The sequence below is a fragment of the Rhinolophus sinicus genome, linkage group LG02, assembly GCF_036562045.2.
Source record: "Rhinolophus sinicus isolate RSC01 linkage group LG02, ASM3656204v1, whole genome shotgun sequence".
NCBI lineage: Eukaryota > Metazoa > Chordata > Mammalia > Chiroptera > Rhinolophidae > Rhinolophus > Rhinolophus sinicus.
In genome coordinates, this window is record NC_133752.1 from 37250620 (window position 1) to 37274053 (window position 23434).

The 23434-nt window shown below is 41.7% G+C and overlaps 1 protein-coding gene across 2 annotated transcripts in view; it reads left to right on the top strand.

Annotated features, from left to right (window-relative positions):
- TSPAN5 (tetraspanin 5) overlaps positions 1-23434 on the top strand; it is a 162214-nt gene that overhangs the window by 114656 nt on the left and 24124 nt on the right. The window contains exon 2 of one of the 2 annotated variants that reach the window (XM_019741139.2): positions 18002-18052. In XM_019741139.2, coding sequence (XP_019596698.1) covers positions 18002-18052 — 51 coding nt within the window. Of the gene's footprint in view, positions 1-18001; positions 18053-23434 lie in introns of those variants that run through there. The other variant, XM_074323279.1, reaches the window with a different exon arrangement.

The window sequence follows — 23434 nt, forward strand, 5'->3', positions numbered from 1 at the left end:
TTCAGATCATTTTAATATCATGCAGCTTTTGTTCAGAGGAGAGAAAGTTGTGGGCATCTTTGAACCAGAGGAAATAGGTGCAGCTTATTCACACCTTACTCACGCTGTTGCTCGTCTTGAGATGCTTCCAAACAGTTCTAATAGAAAAGGAACATTCCAGAGTGTACACACATGGATCGTTCCCAAGGCAGTGCCAGTTGAGAAAGCAGCCTTGTATCCTAAAGCTGTGAATGGTTTGGCTGCAGCTTGTCCGACATGTAAATTGATTTCCAAGAGTCTATGTAATAAACTCTTATATGAAAGAACATATGAAAGAGTGATTTGTCAAAACCCATTTCCCCTGTTAAAAATACTGAACTAGAGAGAGAGAGAGAGAGAGCAGGTTGATATTCAGTGGTTTATATGGGTTCTGTGTGAAGCCAATACTTTTCTCTTTAGTATGCAGCGCTGATGTTCCTGGTTGAAAAGAATCCATTCCATTTCTTTTTATAGTGTCAGGAAAAACTGAGCTGAACATACAGAATAAATAACTAAATGGTGCCGACAGTCTGCCCTTTTGTTTTCAGCTAGTCCCCCACCCCATTCTTTGTGAGTCACTGAGCCAGTAAGCCTGATCAAAGATGCCTCAGTGTATAGGACATTTTATGTGGAGGTTTATTTGTCATCCACAACAAAAGACTAATTGCCTCCAGGCCTTCTTTCACATGATAATCAATGGATTTGGATCTCCTGGGTGTACTTCATGTATCCTGCATTCATCTCTCAAGATGTTTTAGGTTTTGATTGAGTATAAAGCATCAGAAAGATGACGTCAATCCAGTAAAAATGTTAAGGGGATTTTTAAACATGAGTATGGAAATGGAAAAGAGAGCTTGAAATGAAGGTACCTGCCCTTGCTTTTTTTGTGTGTGCTTGTTTGGTTTGATCAGAATTATAACTTCAATGATAGCTATTACGTGGCATTTCTAGGATGTAGCATGCTTCTCTTAGAATCTAGCATTTTGAAAGACCCACTGGGAGAAAATTCACTTCCTGTTTTAATATGGACTTGAGGTTCTCAGAGGTGATTTCTTGGATACCTTTGTTACTAATAATATCAAGATTTCATTTTAAAGAAATATTCTGAATGTAAACAAGGCAGTGTATAGGATTTTGATTATAGTTTTCTTTAGTGGCTTTGCCTAAATGGCATGTGTGTTGTGTGCATGTGTACCCTGGGGGCAGATAGGTTAGGCAACAAACACCATTTTACTCATTCTATATAATGTCGGAAGAACTAAAGTTAACATTCTCCTAATGTTCTTTAATAATTATTTCTAACTAAGGCAGATTGTTTTCTAAAATTTACCTGAAATAGTCAGTTAGTTCTTAGGCCTATTTTTAATATTTACAGTTAAATGAGAACATTTTTAAATGAAAGAATCATACATTGACTAAAGCAAAGCTGTTTGTTTAGTAACAGTCACTTCTTCCCAGAAAAAAATATATAAATGTCATTATATTTCTTAGAAAAGAAAGTAGATGTTATTGGTGAAACAAATTTTTAAAAATTAAAAAAAAATTAAACACACACACAATTACGTAAGCACAGAGAATGTTTACATTAGGTTGAAAAAAAAAGTACCAGAAATAGCTATGACTTAACATCTCGTCTCCCTTCTCAGCTCTGACTGAGCTGACTTCCAACAGGGCAGACGAGAGCAAGCCATGATGCGGGAGAACAATCTGTTGGGTGCTGGGGAAACACCAGCCCCTCTTCTGCAAAAGAGTAGCACTCACTAAATGTCAGGAACTGTGAAAGGTCTGAGATTTTGCCGACTTGCCAGTATACATTACCTTGTCATGGTGTCAGGGATGCTGCCAGAGACACCAGATCAGACACATACGACTTTGTTAATCACAGCACTTTGTTCATTGTAACCACTGCATCAGTATTTTTCACACTCTTTCCCTGTGCCCTAGTTTTCATAGGGTGATGCAGAGAGGACCAGTTGACACCTGTACACACAGTACAGAACCCAACACTTTTATAATGGGCAGTAAGTCTGCAGAATCTCTGTAAGGAAACACTGACTCTATCTTCCAAGGCTGTCTACTATGCACATTTCCTTGAAAAGATCGGCTGTAACAGATGACTCACTTGTAATTCCAATCAGTTTCTTCCTCATAAGAAGTGCAGAAACTTGAGAAAATTATCTCCCAACACAAAATATTCCGGAAACAGACACCAAATAAGCACATTCCATGAACAACTAATGTGCACTGATTTTTTTAAGGGCTTTGTGTGTGCCAGATGACGTAGTCAGTAGCTACAGCATGTATCTCACTATGTTATTTTAACAGATGGATCAAATGTGATATTTTAATTACATCAAGTATCTTTATAGCATATCTTTTTGAAAATATCTTCCCTTCATTTGTGTGGGATTATCTTCCCTTCAGTCCTCTGTAGCTGGGGACAGGTGACTTGACCGAATTCCTACAGCTAGTTAATGTTTCCATTGGTGCTAAACCTGGGGTTTCCTGCACCCCATCTTTTGGTCTTTGAAATACATTGCATAATTCTGTCTCCCTTTATCTCCTGCACAAGGCAAAGGACATTACCGGCCATGATAGAGGTGACCCCAGTCCAGTCCCGAGTTCCTCTTTGTTAGTTGCCATCCATCTCAACTAATCTTGGGTCTTGCCCATCCATACCATGGGAGATTGGGAGGTGCTGCCCCTGGTGTCCAGGGTCAGTCAGGGACTCGTTTGCAATAAGGGAAATTACTTTCTTTAATGTTTTCTTATCGTTGTATGTTCTATTTTCAATTTAACTGGACACAGGCAGTCTCCATGGTTTCAGATGCTTTCTTTCCCTGTCTTAATGTATCATTATAGGTGATGGACTTTCTCGCTGTGGACTTCGGTGACACCTTTCTTTCCTGGTTTCCTGCTGCCCCTCTGGCTGCTTCTTTGCAGTCAGTCTCCCCTCCAGGTGCCCTCTGCGCACGTCACCATAAATCTAAGTGTTCTCTAGGACAATGCCTGATCCACTTCTCTATAAACTCTTATATATCCTTAACAGTAATGCAGTAAGAGTTGTTTATTGAACATGTTCTACGTTGCAAAGGACCTTACATGTGTTATCTCAGTCTTCCCAGTGACCATGTGAGATGGATGCTACTACTCTCTGTATTTATAGAGGGAAAAATAGAGAACTGAAAGGTTAAATTGTGTGTCTGTGGTCACACCATTCGTAAGTGTTGGGGACCGATTTCTAACTGAGGTCTGACTCTGCAGCCACCTTGCTGTCCAGCCTCCGACCCTTGTGTATGTGCCAGGACACTTTCACCTGAGTGCCCGACATTTACATGATGGGCGACATGCTACCATGCTTCCTCGAAAATAAGACCTAGCCAGACAATCAGTTCTCATGCATCTCTTGGAGCAAAAATTAATAAAAGACCTGGTTTTATTTTAATATAATAAAAGACCCAGTCTTATATAATATATAATATAATATAATATAATATAATATAATATAGGGTCTTATATTAATTTTTGCTCCAAAAGACACATCAGATCTGGCTAGGTCAGATTTTTTGGGAAACATGGTAAACCTGGACTTTAAAATTGATCATTCTCCTAAAATAGTCTTCCCTATCAGGTTTCCTAACTTCAAAAATGATGCTGCAGCCTACCAAGTTGGTTAAACTAAAAGCCTGGGAATTTTCTTAGATTCCTCCCTCTTCCTCATATCCCCCAAGTAATTCAACTCATTCAATTAGCAGATATTTATTTAAGACCCGCTGTGAAGAACACATTATTCTGTGTTTGGGGGATACAGAATGAACTGAAAAGACAAAAATCCTTGCTGCCATAAAGCTTGTTTTCATAGAAATTAATATCCCCATTTTATAGATTTGGAAAGTGAGAAATAGGGAGAGTAGGTGATGTGCCCAAGGTCACTTATTTTATGATTCAAATCTGGCATTCTGGTTCAAGGAACCATGGTCTTAACCTTTCACTCTCTGCTGCTTCCTATCACCAAGTCCCATAGAGTCTCTCCCTCAACCTTCTCTTCTGTCTTCATCCCACTGCCACTGCCTCTTTGGGCTGGTGTCATTGTCACCAGGATTACTGCAGTAGCTTCCCAACTTGTCTCACGCTCTTCAGTTCATTCTCTGAGCTGTACTAGAATGATTGTTCTAAGATGCAATCTGATCCTGTCAACTATTTTGCTGAAAATCCTTGTTTGGCTTCTAGTAGCTTGGTGGTGCCTTGATCCCCAGGACACACACGGCTGGCCTGCCTGCATGATAAGGCCCCTGCTGAGCAACGTCTAGCCCAGAGGTTCTCAGACTTGACCATGTACCACAGTTACCCCCAGGGCTTAAGACTGGGCTTGCTGGACCCACCCCCAGAGTTGCTGCTGCAGTAGGTCTGAGCCAGCCTGAAACTTTGTATTTCTGACAAGTTCCTGGGTGCTGCTGTGGGACCAGGACCCCCACTGAGAAGCACTGTGTGCCTAGGGCCTGGCCTGCCTGTTTCTGCTCTAGCCCTGGAAGAACTTGCAGACCCTGCTGGACATGCTGTGTCAGGCTTTGATCCTTTTGGCACAGCTGCTTCCTCTGCAGGAGACGGTCTTCCTTTCTCCTTCCCTTTAAAACACAGTTCAAGTGTCACTTCCTTGGAAGCTTCCTCTGACCCCACAGTGATCCCATAGCCTCAGCTCTGTGTATCTAGGACAGCATGTCTCTGGGAAGGCTCCATTCCTTGTTTGTGAGTTGTGGTTTTACTTATTTTTTTTTCCCCACGCGCTGCCTCTCAACAGTTAGCTCTTTAAGAAAAGAGATCACCTGTTATATTTTTCGCTTTCTGTCCCTGGCACCTAGCACAGTACCCAGTATACACTGAGGATGCTTGTTAAATGAATTATATAATCCTGTTTGTGCTTTAAAAAACAGAAATTCTGTTTTAATTTTTATTTGCATTAACCTTTACATCTTGCCTAAGATGTTTTTTTTTAAAAAATATTAAGGTGTTTCAACACAAAAGCAGTATACATCTGAGAGTATTAAACTTTCAAAGCTGCGCTTAGCTGGAGCTGCACTGCTTGGCTCTTTAAAGTAAACAGCAGGAGCTTATTCCCACAAAGGCTGATGGGTGTCCCTAGATAACTCACTTCTCATGCCTGCGGTTTGAAGTACTTGAGTTATTCCTCAGGCCTCCTCAGCCTTCAGAACATCTCTCTTGTCTGTTCTTAGCCTTGGTTTTATCTAATCGGAGAGTTACAGATGGAGTAGCCTGGGCAAGGGTAAGCCTTGCTTTTTCCGAGACAAAGATTAGTGCGCTGTAAACTTGCAGCCTCCATGTTTCCATCAAAAGTTACATCGCTTAATCCCTCATGTTCCTTTTTATGTGCACTGTCTGCATAATTTTTAAGAAGAATATAGGCTTTATTGCCGGTGTAAACCTTCCCTTTTCTCTCCCTTCCCCTCTCAGATTACTAGTTCTTGCCAAGTTCCAAACTCTTCACAAAGGAATTTCTGAACAAGATTGTCCCTAGATTGTAGACACTTCTTCAAGGAGTGCTCTGGCCTTCTCCTGGTGTGAAGCAAGTACAAAGGCAGAGAGCCCTTCCACCCTCTCTGGGAAGACAGGAGGAGAGAACAGGCACCCACAATGCTTGGGAAAGCTGAAGAGACCCCTCCCCTGCTCCCCCTTGCCCTTTTCCAGGCTCTGCTGTGTGGGATTGCTTTGGGAACCATTTCTTGGGTTCTTGCTGCAACATTCTGCTTCCAAAATTCCGCAAGTAAGCAAGGGGCAGCTCTTTCTTTCCATCAGGTGGAAGTGTGGCTGAATTACATGTTCCTTCTCATGCCAAGTAACAACTTGGGTAGTTCAGAACCACTAGAATTTCTACTCCGTTATTTGGAAAGGAACGACAGCCTCTGCCAGATGATTCTGAGTCTCTAGAGCACCTGCATATTCATGCCTGTTCTGCATGCTTCATTGTTAACGGTGAGCTTCTCACAGGACTAAACGTGAAGGAAATTAATCTGGTCTCTTATTTATGACTTAGGACCCTCTTGGTTGCAAGTAACAAAAAAACCCAAAGAAGTTTGAGCTGATGGGAGCAGGGAGAGAAGTAAAATAGGGACCTAGGGGTGTTTGTGGGACCTAGGATCATGACATGTGGCCAAGAGTCCCAGGGATAAGGAGCAGAGACTGGTCAGGAGCAGATGGTCTCGCCTCTGCTTTCTAGGAGGTCTGACAGTTAAGTTCACGAACTTGTTGCAATGATGTTGCTAAACTTTTTTGATATCAGAGGGATTATTCATTATGAATTTGTACCAACTGGACAAACACTTAATCAAGTTTACTATTTGGAAGTACTGAAAAGGCTGTGTGAAAAAGTTAGACGACCTGAACTTTTCGCCAACAATTCATGGCTCTTGCATCATGACAATGCACCAGCTCACAGGGTACTTAGTGTCTGTGAGGGAGTTTGTAGCCAATAAACAAATAACTGTATTGGAAGATCCTCCCTACTCACCTGATCTGGCCCCCAATGACTTCTTTCTTTCCCCGAAAATAAAGGAAATATTGAAAGGAAGACAGACATGTTGATGACATTCAGCGTATCAGGGGTAATACAGTGACAGCTTTGATGGCCATTCCAGAAAAACAGTTCCAAAATTGCTTTGAAGGGTGGACTAGGTACTGGTGTCGGTGGATAGCTTTCCAAGGGGAGTACTTCGAAGGTGACCTTAGTGATATTTAGCAATGAGGTATGTGGCACTTTTTCTAGGATGAGTTAATGAACTTAATTGTCTGACTTTATATCTGCATACTCTCTCCTCAGCACGGCCCCCCCATCTGTTCTAGCATAAGGGAAACCGAGGCTGACAAAAATCACCATGTCTGACATCCAGTTCCTGAGGAAGAGAGATGCTGTCCCAGGCTAGTATTTAATGGAATGGCTCTTCCTGAATCACATGGCCCACCTTAGTCAGTCTAGAGAGGGTAGAGTGTGAATGGGTCCCCCTTTACAAAGATGGCTACAGGGCCCCCCCTTTAAGGGTGGGGGCTAGTTTTCAAAAAGGGGGGAAGTGTAGTTTGAGAAGCTGCCCCAGTCAATGTTAGTTATAATTTATACCTCTCATTCTTCTAGAAGGATTTTATTTTTATTTTTTTAAATGGGTATAATGAAACCAAAGCCTGTTTGTTAGGTTGGTGCAAAAGTTATTATGGTTTAAACAGTTAAAAATAATTGCAAGAACCACAATTACTTTTGCATCAACCTAATACAAAGGATATAATATAAAAACAAGGAGTTAGGTTAGGGAGAGAGAAGATATATCAAGAATCCTTAATGGGAAGAAACATATTTTAATGTGGGATTTCAAAAGTAGTAGGTTTTTAGATTCTGGGGCCAATATACCCAGAATTCCTGAATCAGAGATCTAAAATAAGAAACAAAAGATTTGAATTTAAACATGCTCTCGGGATCCTGACTAGAGTTTATTAGTTTCTTTTCAATGCATGGGGATACTTGTATCCACTGTTCGATCCTCAAGCTGATGTCAGGGCAAGGAGATGATTAAGTGGGGGACAGGTGCTGCTGCCCCTTAAATGGGCACATGCTCTCTGCTTGGCCCATCACTCCTGTTGTCTGAGCCCAGGTCACGTCCCTCCTTTACAATCCTCTGTGTGTGTGTGTAAAGGTCAAATCAGGGTATGTGAGGGGTGTGATGCAGAAGTTCAGAAGAGAGGGCCTCTTTGATCACTGATCACAGGATATTTCCTCATGCTTGGAGGAGGCAGGACTTGAAGCAGGGTTTCGTATCGACCCAGGTAGGTCTGGGGAGAAGGCTAAGTAATGCTTGAGGAAGAGGGAGGGAACGAACATGGGTGAAGTCCTGGCTGTACCAGGCACCATGACCGGCTCACCCAGGCCTCACACGACCACATTGCCCCTACAGTTGTTTTGTGCATTTTCTTAAGTGCTCTTATTATCTCCATTGGACAAATAATGACCATGGGGCTCTAGGAAGTCAGGAAACCCTCCAGTGATCCTTTTTCTCTTGGAAGAGAAACCACTGTTGTCACCCAGCCTTCAAAACCCAACCCAGCCTGGCTCCCGTTACCCTTGCACGGTGCACTCTGGCCCTGGCTGGCTGTTCCTCCAAGCGGCCTGCATGCCTCTGCATTAGGGCCTTAGCCAGGCTGTTCCTGGCCTGGAACACCATTGCCTGATATCCGCCAGTCAACTCCTCCATCTTCATGTTTTTGTTTATATGTAGCTTTCTTAATAGAGACTTGACTTGTCTGTTCTATTTTAATATTGCAACATCTCCCTCCACCTTGCACTACATTTCAGTTCCCCTGTGCTGTTCTCCTTTCCCACAGTGACTCTTGCTGTCTAAAATTCTGTGTAATCCACTCCTTTACGTCTCTTTATCGCCTTTCCCTCCCTCACAACCCAACTGGAATGTCAACCCATCAGAGCAGGCACTTTCGTCTATTTTGTTTCCTGATTTATCCCAGCCCCTAGAGAACTGCCTGGCTCATAGTAGATGCTCAGTAAATATGTGCTGAATGAATGAAGAGCCTTTCCCAAGATCATAGAACCACAGAGCCCTGGAGCTGGGGTGCTGTTCAAGCCACATGAAGGAGACCCTTAGGGAGAGGCAAAGTGAGAAAGGTTGACTTGGTTCAGACTCTAATGTCCTGTTTACAAGTTTGAACTTTATCTGTCATACCATCTTATCATGAGGATTCCAGACACTTTGAAGGTACAAACTGGGACATGGGAACCCAGTGGCAAAATTGGGATTGACTTTGTATATTGAATTTTCCACCAGCCCATGCTTATTCCTTAGACCTGGCAAGAATCATGCCCAGAGGCTTTTTATTAGGTTGGTGCAAAAGTAATTACTGTTTAAAAGGTTAAAAACAATTACAAAAACCACAGTTACTTTTGCACCAACCTAATACTCCTGAAATCAGCCCCTGCTCCATAAAGACAACATGTATTTTGTTCACGTAAGTGTTTAGCACACTTGTGTGGACTGTCCCACCTCACTCACCCCTTCCAGAAATGGAGTGTTTTTCACACTAAAGTGTCAGAAAATAGTTAATAAAAAGTACACGTGTTGCAGTTTCGGGAAAATACATCTTTCCTGATGGCATTATTTCCTTTCTTCTCTTCTATGCCAAATGTTTTTAGTGCATCTCCTGTTTATTCAGGCAGAGCTTAAAATTAAAAAAATTTTTTTATCAGAATAATGAAGAAATAACAACTCCATCCATTGTTATTTAAGATAATATTTTTGAGGCTCCAGTAGAGGTGAGAGAACACCTGATATTTTTTTCCCTCCTTTGTGTTTACCTTGCTAGATTATTTTGAGTCTGTTCATGGGACACTGAGCAGATGCTATTGATGTAATTGTTATTTTTAAAGCAAAGATGACTGAAAATATCCATTTAAGAGTTGCCTGTGAACTTTAATGTACATCTGTATATAACTGCTTCCTTTTATGAATAAAAGTAGCAGGGGGTGGTGGATATGTATATTGATTTTATTTTATGCTTATTTTTTAAAGATTTTATTAAAAATATAGCCAACATACACTATAATATTTGTTTCAGGCGTACACCATAGTTAGTCAACACTTATATACCTAAAAATGTGATCACCATAAGTCCAGAAACCACCTGATACTGTACAATTCTATCAATATTATTGACTGTATTCTACATGCACATACATTACATGTCTGATTTATTTGTTTTATACCTCCAAAGACCTCTTATTACCATTCACCTTTTTTGCCCTTTTTAAATTTACAATTACAGTTGACATTCAGGATTAGTTTGTATTAATTTCAGGTGTATAGCATAGTGGTTAGGCAGTTATTTAATTTAAGAAGTGACACACATGACTAATCTAGTACTTTACCTGGCACTATACATAGTTATTACCATATCATTGACTATATCCCCTAAGCTACACCCGACATCCCCATAACTACTTTGTAACAACCAATTTGTACTTAATCCCTTTCCCTTTTTTCAACCACACCCCCAACACCCCTCCCATCTGGCAACCATCAAATTGTTTTCTGTATCTATGAGTTTGTTTCTGTTTTGTCTGTTTATTTTGTTCTTTAGATTCCACATATAAGCAAAATCACATTGCATCTGTCTTTCTCTGTCTGACACTCCACTTTGCACAATACCCTCCAGGTCCATCCATGCCACTGCAGATGGCAAGGACCCATTCCCGTCTATGGCTGAGCAATATTCCACTGTATATATGTACCACCTCCTTTTTATCCATCGGCAGACACCCAGGCTGCCTCTACATCTTGGCCATTGTAAATAGTGCTGCAACGAACATATGGATGCACACGTCCCCTTGAAGTAGTGTTTTTGGTTTCTTCACATAAATACCCTGAAGTGGGATTACTGGGTCCCTCATTGTCTCTTCTTATAGCCTTTCTTTTAAAGTCTATTTTGTTTGGCATAAGTATTGTTATTGCAACTCCTTTTTTTTTTTTCCATTTCCATTTTCATGAAATAACTTTTCCCATCTCTTTACTTTCAGTCTGTGTGTATCTTTCAATCTGAAGTGAGTCAGCATATGTAAGGGTTTTGTCTTCCTATCCATTCAGCCCTCCTACGCCTTTTTTTTTTTTTTTTTTTTTAAGGAGGGCACAGCTCCATGCGGGGATCAAACCAGCAACCTTGGTATTATTAGCACCATGCTCTAACTAACTGAGCTAACTGGTCACCCCGCTCTCCTATGCCCTTTGATTGGAGCTTTTATTGCATTTATATTAAAAGTAATTGTTTATAGATATGTAGTCATTGCCATTTTCTTATTCATAATTTAATTATTATTTTTTCTGCCTTAAAGAATTCTTAACTGCATTCTTCATTGTAGTTACTGTATTCTTCACTTCTGACTGGTTCTTTTTTATGGTTTCTATGTCCTTTTTCTTCCCTTGCTGTCTCTGTTGAAGTTCTCACTAAGTTCCTTGAGCATCCTTATAATGGTGTTTTGAACTCTGTATCTGATAGGTTGCTTGCCTCCATTTCATTTCATTCTTTTTCTGGATTTTTCTCCTGTTCTTTTATTTGGGATATATTTCTTTGTTTCCCCATTTTGGTTGCCTCTCTGTGTTTGTTTATATGTATTAGGTATATCTGCTATGTTTTCCAATCTTGGCTGGGTGACCTTATGTAGTAGGTTCCCTGTGGGGCCCAGGGACACAGTCTCCCTGGTCACCTGCTCCGGGAGTGTCCCTAGTGTGGGTTGTGTGTGCCCTTCTGTTATAGTAGAGCCTTGATTGCTATTGGCACATCAGTGGGTGGGACTAATGACTGTCTTAGGGTTTGGCCACATCCACATCTTCCAGGCTGCTGTGCAGGGGGCTTACCCACTGAGTGGGGTTGCCCCAGTGGGCTCTGGTGCCTGTTGAGACTGCCCTTTGTGTGTGCCACTTTTGGGGCTAATTGAATGGTGTTCTACTGTGGTTTGAAGCCCACCTCCAAGTATGTTGGTTCTGAGGCCTCTTGGGATGGGCTCCGGTGCAGGTCCAGGTCACCCATTGCCTGTGACTGGCTTGGAGGTACCTAGTAGGAGCTACAAAAAGATCCATGGTTGTTCGCTGCCTGTACTAAATCTGAAGGCACGTGGGAGAGCCCATGCTGTGAACTGAGGATGGCTGCCATTAGTACTGGGCCTGGGGTAGCTCTGCAAAAAAGCCAGGACACCCCAAGGCCTGCTGCCACCTGCTGGCTCCCTTTAGGTTCAGCCACTGATAAAGCCTCATGCAGTATGCAAGTTGGGTGAGGCAGGGTCTCAAGGAATCACTAGAGTTGGAAACATTGTGTTTACCAAGTTAATGTAGATTCTGGTTTGGTGTCTGGAGCTACTTGGCAAAAGTCTCAGAGCACACTGAGGCCAGTCACCACTTGACTGGGGCCTGTGGACTTTGTTAGTTTTCCAAGAAAGTGTGCAATGCTGTGGGGATGGCTGCTCTCCCAGAAAGTGCCTCCAATGTTGGGGGAATTTGTGGGGTGGGGGGACCCAGCAGAGCTCACCAGACCCATCAGATTCAAATTTGTTCATGTGGAGGAGGGCTCAACACAGGAAAGATGGTGCCTGCAGGCTGGCTGCACGAGAGGTGGACCCCACACAGGGAAAGTGGTGACAATCCTCCAGCCCTTGCCCCAGAGCCACACACCTCAGTCTGCCCCCCATATGCCTCCAATTCCCTCCCCCCCTCCCCAAGTCACTATTCCTCTGCGAGAGCCCAGGGTGAGTACCTGCAAGTGAGTGGGTCTGACTACAGGCCCTTTAAGAGGACGTCTGGGTTTCCCACAGCCTTCTGTCCCACTAGGATGGTCAGAATCCTCACTGTTTTTCACAGCCGTATGTGCCAGATGTTGTGGAAACTCCTCTTCCCGGAACCAGTACTCTGGCCTGGGAAGCCTAGTGTGGGACTGGGGTCCCTCACTTCTCCAGGGGGAACCTCCGTGGCAGAGATATCTCTCCTGATTCTCAAACTCCACATGGAGGTTTGGGGACAGACTGTTTCGCATCTTGGCACCCCCTACCATTCTTGACATGGCTTCTACTTTATTTACTTAGTTATAAAACTTCTGCTCAGCTAGACTTCAGATGGTTCTACGTGTTGATTGTTCTATAATTTAATTGTAATTTTAGCGTGTTCACAGAAGGAAGCAGGCACAGTGTTTATCGACACCACCATTTTGGATTGCCCCCTGATTTTAAATAATTTATTTTTTAAAAGTATGCAAACTGAAATTTGCTTCAAAGAGAATTCAGATAGAAGCCAAAATACTCACAAAAGAACTGTGCCTTCAGAAATGCCAGTCGGTCTCAAGTTAGTTATAAAATAGCCCCTGAGAGTTATTTCTGTCAGAAAAGAAATAAGATGGATTTTTAGGAGCCATCCATGTAGAAGATCCTGGAATCACAGATATTATTCTGGATACCTCCCTCTCTTTCCCCCATGACCCCTCTTCACCATATCCAGTCATCACTGAAAATGTCAGTTTAACTCATTCTTCTAAATAGTCTCAGTTCCATCTCCTTATCTATAAAATGGAGATAATATCAGGACCTATTGCGTGGGATCGTTGTGGGATACTTTAGAGCAGCATCGTTCAATAGTAATATAGTGCAAGCCACATATACCATTTAAGTGTTCCACTAGCTGTATTTAAAAAAGTAAAATGAAACAAGAGAAATTAATTTTAATGTGTCTTATTTATCCCAGTATATATAAAGTATTATAATTTCAACATGTAATCAATAATAAAACAATTATTAATGAGATATTTTACGATCTTTTTATTTATATTAAATCTTTAAAATCCAGTGTACAAAGATCTGACTATTAAGTTCACAAACCCACCCTAGAAAAAGTGCTACATACCTCATTGTTGAATATCACTACAGTCACCTTTGAAGTACTCCTTTTGGGAAGCTGTGCACCGATGCCAGCGCCTAGTCCACCCTTTGAAGCAATTTTGAAACTCTTTCTGGAATGGCCATCAGAGCGGTTGTCATATTACCCTTGATGTCCTGAATGTCGTCAAAATATCTTCCTTTCAGTATTTCCTTTATCTTCTGGTAAGGAAAGAAGTCATTGGGGGCCAGATCAGGTGAGTAGGGAGGATGTTCCAATATAGTATTTGTTTACTGGCTAAAACCTCCCTCACAGACAGGGCCCTGTGAGCTGGTACATTGTCCTGATGCAAGAGTCATGAATTGTTGGTGAAAAGTTCGGGTCATCTAACTTTTTTACGCAGCCTTTTCAGCACTTCCAAATAGTAAAGTTGGTTAACTATTTGTCCAGTTGGTTCAAATTCATAATGAATCATCTCTCTGATATCAAAAAAAGGGTTAGCAACATCATTGCAACAAGTTCACAAATTTATTTGTCAGACCTTGTATATTTTACATTTATGAGCACATCTCAGTTTGAACTAGCCACCTTTCAGGTGCTCAGTAGCTAGAGGCTACTGTATTCGGCAGTGCTGTTTTAGCTAATTCATATAAAACACAGTACCTAATTCATAATTAACATTCAACAAATGTTGGCAAAATGATTGTTATACATTTTAAAACATCAAAAATTGGGTGGACAAACATTTGTATTGCGTGTTTGCATACATTGCCATGTGAGAAGATGCCTCAGATTTGGTTTTGGTTCTGTTTCAAAGGAATAGAGCGTTGCCTTTAAGTGTTCTCAGCTGTTCCCTGTAAGTTGGCCTCTGGGTTTCAATGAGGTCAGTTTGGTGGTTTATGGTCATCTTTTCTTTGGAAGGTGGGAAGGGGAAACTCAGTGTGCCTCGAGTGCTGCGTGCCTGTCTCTGTTTTTTGGCTCTTCTCTGTTTAATTATTTGGAGCTGGAACAACTTGATTTTAAAACAAAACATATGGGCTGAGAGTAATTGGGAGGACATTTGCTAGTGATGTAGCCCGGAAGGTATGTGCAAGCTGAGGCCCCAGCCCTGCACCACTTGCTTGCTTAGGTATTGAGTGCTTTCCTTGACTTTAAATCCACTGTTATTTCTCCAAATTCTTAAACCCTTGTTTGGAAAGTCACAGTTAAAGCAGGAAATACTGGAGCAAGACTATAAAGGCGTTGTCTGTGAGTCTTCTATAAATTCCAATTTTTTTTCTCTCTCCTTTTTGTGGAAAACTATTGGTTCCCAATCCATTTATATGATTCGTGGAAAAAAAAAAAAAAAGGGATTTTCAAAGTTCCAGGAGGAGAGGGGATACTTGATACAAAGAAGAGAATGTTGACCCATCATGGAATTTCTCTTTTCTATTATACTTCCTTCCATTGCTGACTCTAACATGGGACATTTCTGTTCTTCAACCAGTTCATATGTAAAGGCAAGGTTTTCATCTCTTTTTACCTCTTCCACTTCCCTTTGCTTCCTGGGGAGGGAATATATGATGTCCTGGTCTTATCCCAATATAATTCTAACGTGAATGCCTCAATTTTCTGACTCATGGGGGGAATGGGAATTTATCAGGAGTGATAAGAACATATACGTCGATGTTAGACTCCTCTTGGTTCAAATTTCTGCTTCTCCATTGAGAAGCTGTTTGCCTGTGAGCCTCATTTTTCTGTTTCTTAAAATGTGGTTAATAATAGTGCTTATTTTAAACCAAATTTGTGATGCTTAAGAGAGATACTGCCTACAGAGCATGGAACACAGTGCCTAGAGAGTCATAAAGAGAAATAAATGGTAGCAATTCGGCAGGGCCCTCAGCAATGACAAATCCCCCCTCTTCAGCTGCAAGAGGGACAGCTGACCACGATGTCCTCTGTCACAACATCGCACCCATGTTGTGGTGACACTGATTAAATACTGCATCAGCGGAGATGATCGAGCATTTGTCCTCACAGAGCTTTAGCATTAGAAAGGCAGGCATTTCTCTGGGCCGAGTTTGATGTCAATCAATGTGTGTGAAGTGAAATGCTCAGTAATTTCTAGGTCTGATGGGATCCCATGTGTTTACTTGTCACCTGGTACTCGATTGTGCCTAGGATCTATCAATGCGAGTAACATGCTGAACTGCTTTATTTTTATACTACAGAGTCCCAAGTGCCTTTGAGTCATTTGGGGGACTGGTACCTTTGTTGTTTGGGGTCGAAAATGTAAAGTGAAACAGCACACTGACCAGGGCAGTAGAGGGGAGGGGCTGACCATAGTTTTTCTGTTGGGTTGTTGAAAACAAGAAATGTTTCCAAATACTTCTCAAACCCCTAAAGGCAAAAGCAGTAATAAAGGGGTCTTCAGTTTTTGCCAAACAAAGGACATGCTGAAGCTTTTCTGTAGAGGGGCTTGGAAGTATCGCGCTCTTTCTGCCGTGTCAGATCATTGCTGGAAGATTTGGGAAGTTCTACTTTTAAAAACACCACCACATTTTCAGGGCAGTCAATTGTTGGTGTTTTTTTCAGTTTCCTCTTCTCTCTGTTCCTGCTGTTTTCCCAGCCCTTGTCGGATTTATTAGCTCATGCCTACAAAGTGTCACTCTCCACAGCAAATGGTGAAGACTTCGCCAGGTGGACAGTTCTCAGATTTCCCTGAAACTGGAAAGAATGGCCACCCTCACTCTTGTTCCCTCCATGCACTGCTCTCGGTGGACAGCTATCCTGACATGTAACTTAATCAAGATGTTGGTAAAATAAACAGTGTGCACTGCTGTTGTCAGACTGCGTCTGCTCGTCAACCTGCCCACTCCCTTTTCACTTCAGGATTTGGAAAGGAAATTCAGAGCTGCTCCTGATAATGAAGATGAGGAGTAAGATGAGTCTTTCCTCGTGGCCAATTACATCGGTCTTAATCACTGAGTTCTTAGTGGGTGGATAGCGCTGTACAATGTGTCATTAAACCTGTGACTCTTGATTATAAGACACAGTATTATTTTTGGTACAATCAAGGGGTAAAAAGCTGAGATACCATCTGTTTTTAAGACACGTCCCAATTTCTGAGATGTTAAAATATGTGTGTGTGGGGGGAATGTGTACCTTAGAGAAGAGGGACTACAGTGAGAACTAATTAAAATGGAAAGCACCCCTGGTTACCAACATGCTCCCATCTCACCACCCTTCTGACCCCACACTTGAGCTCTGCACTTGAGATCCATAGTTATGTATGAGAAACACCTCTGCCTTGAGGTTGAGTTCGTTTTGTGTTCTCTGTAACTCAGTCTCGTGTTATTTGTGTGCTCCATGTTATACATGAAATTATGTCACTGAGTTGAGACCAGGCCATGTCGTGGACGCCCCCTCAATTCCAATACAAGTAATTGAAATTTCTGAAAAACAGAGCATCAGGAATTTTCTTTGGGTCACATTGAACTTGATGAACCTCATGTTACCTTTTGAAGGAGTGAGAAAGAGCTTGTTGAATGCCGTCTCTGACCTGGCCCATTTATAATGTCTTGATGATAAAGACAGAATCGCCAGCTCTACTAAATTCATGCCCCTGGTTTTCCATTTTCTAGTGAACACCAGGCTTAGATGTATGGGGGCACGCACTGTTTCCTTCTGTGCCCTAAAAAGCTGCATTAATCCTTATCGATGACTTTGATTTTATTCAAGACTCTACCTACTTATTATTTTTCATAATCTAAATGACTCCTAAGTACCTACAGGTCTCCAACCCTTTTTTTATTTTAAAAATTTCATTTATATTTCCAGCTTTATTGAGGTATAATTGACAAATAAAATGGTAAGCTATTTAAAGAGTACAACACAATACATATCTATTGTGAAAGTATTCCCCTCCATATAATTAACACACGCATCACGTCACATATTTACTTTCTTTTTTTGTAGGAACATTTAAGTTTTACTCTTGTCACAAATTTTAATTATACAATACGTTGTTATCAACTATGGTCACCATATCATGCCTTAGAACCTCATATTCATCTTATAACTGAAAGTTTGTACCTTTGACAAATCACCCCTTATTCCCTTATCCCTGGCAACCATTTTTCTACTTTCTGTTTCTATGAGTTCGACTTATTTATTTTTAGATTCTACATGTAAGTGATACAATGTGTTATTTATCTTTTTTCTGGCTTATTTCATTTAGCATAATGCCCTCCAGGTTCATCCATGTTGTCACAAATGGCAGGATTTCCTTCTTTTTTAAGGCTGAATAATAGTCCTTTGTGTGTGTGTGTGTGTGTGTGTGTGTGTGTGTACACTTTTTCATTCTTTTTTTTTTACCCAATCCTTCTTAATCCTCAATAACTTTAATCAAGGGGATTCTGGTATTTTCTTTTTTCTTTTTCTGTTAAAGATGGTTACTCAGATTTTAGAGAAAACTATTTCTCAGCCAGGTAAAGTGTCAAAAGAATTGATTGAAAACTTTCTAATTTGTATTAGTAAAAACATGTTGTTTACTCTTATGCTTATACTGCTTTCTCTCTTTCTTTCAGTTTTTGGGAATAGCATTTCTTGGAATTGGACTGTGGGCGTGGAATGAAAAAGTAAGTTGAATATCTTACTTTTATGAAATATAGTAATATCTTACGTAATATTATCTTAAGTAATATCTTACTTGGAAGCTTGCTCAAGCCATAAATATGATTTTTTCAGTGTGAGCATTATGTGGTAAGCTGTGAGCATGTTCTATGAAGGAAGCTGGATATAATTTGTGTTTGAATATCAGATAAACTTACCATTAATATGAATGTGAATACTTGTCTTCTAATTAAAAGCATTTAGGAATATTCATAAGTTATGATCAAATGCATTATAATAAAAGGAAATATCTGGAAATAGGGAGTCGCATAGTCTAGGCTACAGTGAAGGTACAGTGTCCTGGACACCCCTACCCTGTGTCCACTCCTTGACTTTACTTCCCATCCTCACTTTTTAATTTTTTTCTCTACAGCATCCCTAACTGAGGCCATGCACTGGAATTCAAAAATGAATACAAACTCCTTTCTTCTCCCTTCTTTGGAAGTGAAATCATTGGCAGCATTTTATCTGTCTTGGTATTTGGCTACACAGTAATGCTTTATCATCTCCCACCTTGTGAGAGTGAGAGAATGGATGGATTGGTTAAAAGTTGTAAACTCAGAGGCTTAAATTTTCCCAGAAGATTGTTCTCTTATCTCTTTGGTATTTCACCCTTTGAGTTTGACCACAGCCAGAATCCAAGAGTTTCTTTGAAGTCTTATATGTATTAAGAAAGGAGAGAAAAACTAAGCAAGTCCAGCAAACGTAAGTCCTTCACATGCCAGTAGGAGTTTCCACAACTAAAACAATGTTCAGACAGACTGAATCAAATAAAACTCAAAGTGAATCCTGAGTTTTGGAGTGAACCACCCTCTGTTTATTTACAGAATACTTCTACAGAATGTAAAATACTTTACGGAAAATGAACCACTTTCCAGCAACGTTATGAGGCAGGGCTGTGATTACATATGAAGGGAGACAAATTAAGTTCCTAAAACAGAGATAATTTTATCTCTGGAAACTTTTATGTTAAATACTGGTCTTCTCTTGGATTATGATTAGCTCCTGCCTTGATCCCCTTGTAAGCTTGGAGATTTGTATTGGTGGAATCTCAGAAATTCCACTTTTAGAAGCCCTCCGGTTGGTTCAATGCCAGATAACACAGCTTTTTATAACTCTTCTTTAATAAGAGTCCATTTTTATCTGCTTTGAAAAGATGCTGGAAGGCATTAAATGAACGAATTGTCTATTCTAGCAATAAACAGACAATTGGTTGTTTTGAGGGCTTTTTTTCCCTCTCTTTGTGAAATATAATTATCTTTTTGTTTCAACAGTTGCCCCAAATGTCTCCTCTCTGATAAAATCACAAAATTCTAAAACCAGCAGTGTCTCACAAATATCAGAGCAAGGGAATGATGCGGTCTTTAGAGAGGGATCAAATAGCAGTCCCTTCTTTGTCAGGGCCACTATCAGTTAGTGGAAAGTTTCTCTGGAGAGCTGAAATCACTTGGCTAAGGTCACCCAGCTACTGTGTAGCCAAACTCTGTGCATAGGGACCAAAAGGAAGTTACAGAGGGTAGAGCACATGCAGCAACCCAATTTGGTTTGCACTGACTGCAAATGGGCCCTGGGCTTGGGGATGCAGCATTGAATGATGCAGAGTCCCTGCCCCTGGGAAGCTTGCATTCTAATGGTGCACTGACAATAAGTAGTTAACTAGCCAAGTATATGCACCCAGGCACTGGTGAGTGCTGCCGGAACATACAGTGTAGGATCCAGGCTAGAGAGTGGCGGGAGAACAGGTCTCTTTAGATCAGCCAATTGGGAACAGCCTCCCTGAGGTGCCATTGGAGCAGAGGCCCGGGTGAAGCAAGAGGGATCTGCGGAGGTCTGGGAGAACAGCACTCCACGCAGAAGAAATAGCAAGTGTGGCAGCCCTGAGTCGGGGACTTGGTGATTCCTAGGAATAGCAGGAAGGCCAGTAGGACTGGAAGGGAGAGAGCACGGGCAAGAAGAAGGAGGGGATGTGGCTAGAGAGGCAGGCAGAGGCCCGAGCCTACTGGGTCCTGTAGTAATTTGGATGAGAGGACGTTTTGATAAGGGAGTGTCCTTTTGTTTTAAGATCACTCTGCATGCTGTGTGGAAAAAGAGCACAGCTTTGCGGTCGAGCAGTACTGAGTTCAAATAGTGGCTCCTCCATTTATAATCTGTGTGACTTTGGACAACTCTGTTAACTTCTGTGTGATGCCTTTTGCTCTTTTGTGCAATGGGGACACTAGTATCACCTCATAGGATTCTTGTGAAATTTCAATGAGTTGGCCCCCCAAGATATTGCCTGGTATGAAGCAAATGTTTCTTAGAGACATGGCTCCCTCCCCTGGATGCATGACCATAGCATGTCAACTCCTACATGGGGACAAGTGCAGAATGGTGGCTTTGGAAGCTGCCTCAGATTTTAGGCGAGTTCCAGGCAGTGATTCATGGACCAGAGAAATGGTTTTGTTTTGGGGTCTCTTAAGGAGGATGTGATGTGCATTGATTGCCTTGGTAACAGCAAAAGCTGTTCTGCTGAAACCCTTGGGTTAACTTCTAAGCTGGACCAGACCTCTGATGGGATGACATTTTGAGGTGAACCACAGCCGGCCAAAGGTGGTGGGTAACACCCACCTGTTGGCCCGATAACTCCAGTGCATGAATCAGTAAATCCCCCCCAATGGAGAGATGTGGTGACATTTACTTGAAAGGAGGCCTAGAGGGTAAGTCTCCAAACTGGGTCACTGCTGGAAGGATCAGATTTCCTTAGTAGACATTTTTATGGGGAGTACAGAAACATTGGAGGCAAAATTGTTACCCCTCACATTTGCTTACTGCCAGGCTGAGTTTTAAACCTAGGGCTAATATTATTGTTGACTATTATGCATAATAATTAAAGAATTCATTTTATCTAAATTCGAAATTAACTGTGAAGATGCAAAGGATGATTGTGTCTCCAGGGAAAACTGGCTTATGTGCAGTTTTTCAGAAATCATAGGATCTGCTGTTTTAGAAGGAATATCAAAATTATGTAGCATGCTTGGCAGTGGTACAACGCACTTGGTGGCATCCAGCCACGATCAACTCATTCATTCAAATAACCTTTACTGAGCATATAACATGGGGCAGGGCTCGTGCTGGACTCTGGGGATGTAATTCCTCAGGGAATTTACAGCCTAGGAAGGGTATGCATACACATGTAAAATGTATACATATATACATAAAATAAAACATTGTGGTGAACGCTAATTTGGAGTGTATACAAGTTTGACAATTCCCTTGGCAAAGTACTCACCACTTTCATTTCCTTGGGTTACTCTTACTATTGTTGAAAAGACTTGCCTTCCACCAAAGTAGAATCATGTCCTGGTAGTTTTCACTCATTGATTGTGGCTCTTCCCTGTTGGATCCCACAGAGTAAACCCTTGTACATGTTGGCCCCTTGGGGAATTCAGGGTGGAGTCCTGGTTCCTTCTGAGTTTCTTGGCTGAACTTCTGTTTCTCTTTGGGTGGAGTCCCTTCTGCATCTTAGTCATGCTCTTCTGACCTCTCTCTAGTTGTGTGCTCTGTACCACTGACAGGGTGCTTTAGGGAACGTAGAGCGTATGGCTGCATGGTGACCCTTCTCCCATCTGTCAGTACATCTTGAGATCCCACTGTTGGTCACTGAGAGTTCAAGTTGATCTCAGATCCCAGTAGGTGTACCCCATCCAGAGTCAAATGCAGCTGTCATCCAGCATGTTCCTCATTCCACTCGGCTTGGTTTGAACTGTACATTTTGATCAACTTCCTCCCTCAATTCCTTCTTCTGCTCAGGCCTTGCTTTAGATTCTCGCCCCAGTGCTACCATGGAGAAAATTCTGGTTCAGTAGGTCTGAGTGGATACTGGGATGCTCTATTTTCATAAGCCTCCGAGATTATTCTGCAGTCAAGTTTAGTTATCACTGATCCAAGCCACTGATATGTTGAGCAGGCCAAGGACAGAGCCCAATAACATGTCACTAGAAATTTCCTTTGGGGTTGACATTTATTCACTTACGTGTGCCCTTGGGTGTCATCAGTCAAGCAATTTCTGATCCATCTACTTGTCATTACATCAGACTTTTTTCTGCATTTTGTCTTTGTAGTTAGACTATATCCTTTTTTTTTTTTTTTTTTTTTTTTTAATCTCTGACTAACCAGCCCAGGGACTTAGAAATCTGTTACTTAGTGAACCCCTCTGGGTTTTCTCATCCAGGTACTTAGAAACTCGTATCAGTAAAGCAAATACTAGGCATGGTTTATCATTCCTCCCTTCTAGAAACACTTTCCTCAGTTGGCTTCTAAGATATCACGTACTCCTGGTTTTCCTCCCTCGCAGACAGCGCCTTCTCACTCTGGTTTGCTAATTCCAGCTCACCTCTCTGACCTCTAAATTTTGGAGTGCCCCAGGTGAGGTCCTGGGACTTCTTCTCTATCTTAACTCATGCTCTAGGATATCTCATCCAGGCTTGGGGCTTTAAATGCCATCTAACACTGATGACTTCCAAATTTCGATTTTTGCTCCTGACCTTGTCTAAACACCAGACTTGTATAGACCAGTGGCCTGCCTCTCCAACATCTCCATTGAAATGCCCAGTGGGCTTCTGACACTTAGCTACCCAAAACAAAACTCCTAACTCCCCCTGCCCTTCCTTCCCAAAGCTGTGTTTCCCAATTGCAGTAAATAGCAACCATGTCTTTCCACTTGCTCTGGTGTCCTTGACACCCTTCTTTCTTTTCTCTCCTACCACATTCAGTCTATTGGCAAATACCGTCAGCTCTACTGTGAAACTGTTTTGAGAATCTAATTTCCACTGTTATACCCTGGTCTAAACTGCCACCACATCTTGCCTGCATTAGTGCAGAATGCTTTAATTGCCCCGCCTCTGCTCTTGAGCCCCACTACCACCCCACACCCATTGCCACGCAGCAACCAGAGTGATCCTTTTAAAATTTAAGACAGATTCTATCACTTCCCTGCTGCAAACCCTCCAATGAGTTTATTACCTAACTCAAAGCAGTAGATGGTGCCCCATTACTTCTGGGACCTTATTTTCCACACTGTGCCCTCTCCTGCTGCATGTTAGACCCAACTCATCTTGTTATTCCTCCAAAATCTCAAACATAAGTCACCACTCTGGGGCCTTTGCACTCTACTACCTGGCCTGCTCTCCCCCAGAGCTCCACATTATCACTTTCTGATCTCTGCTCAAATATTACTTTTGTCCACAGGCCTTCCTGGCTTATTTAAAGCAGCCACTCTCACCCCACCCCAGCCCGTTTTCTCTCCTTCCCAGTGTTTCTCCCCTTGTGTTTTCATAGGACTTATCGCTTATGTGCTGACAAGTTTATCA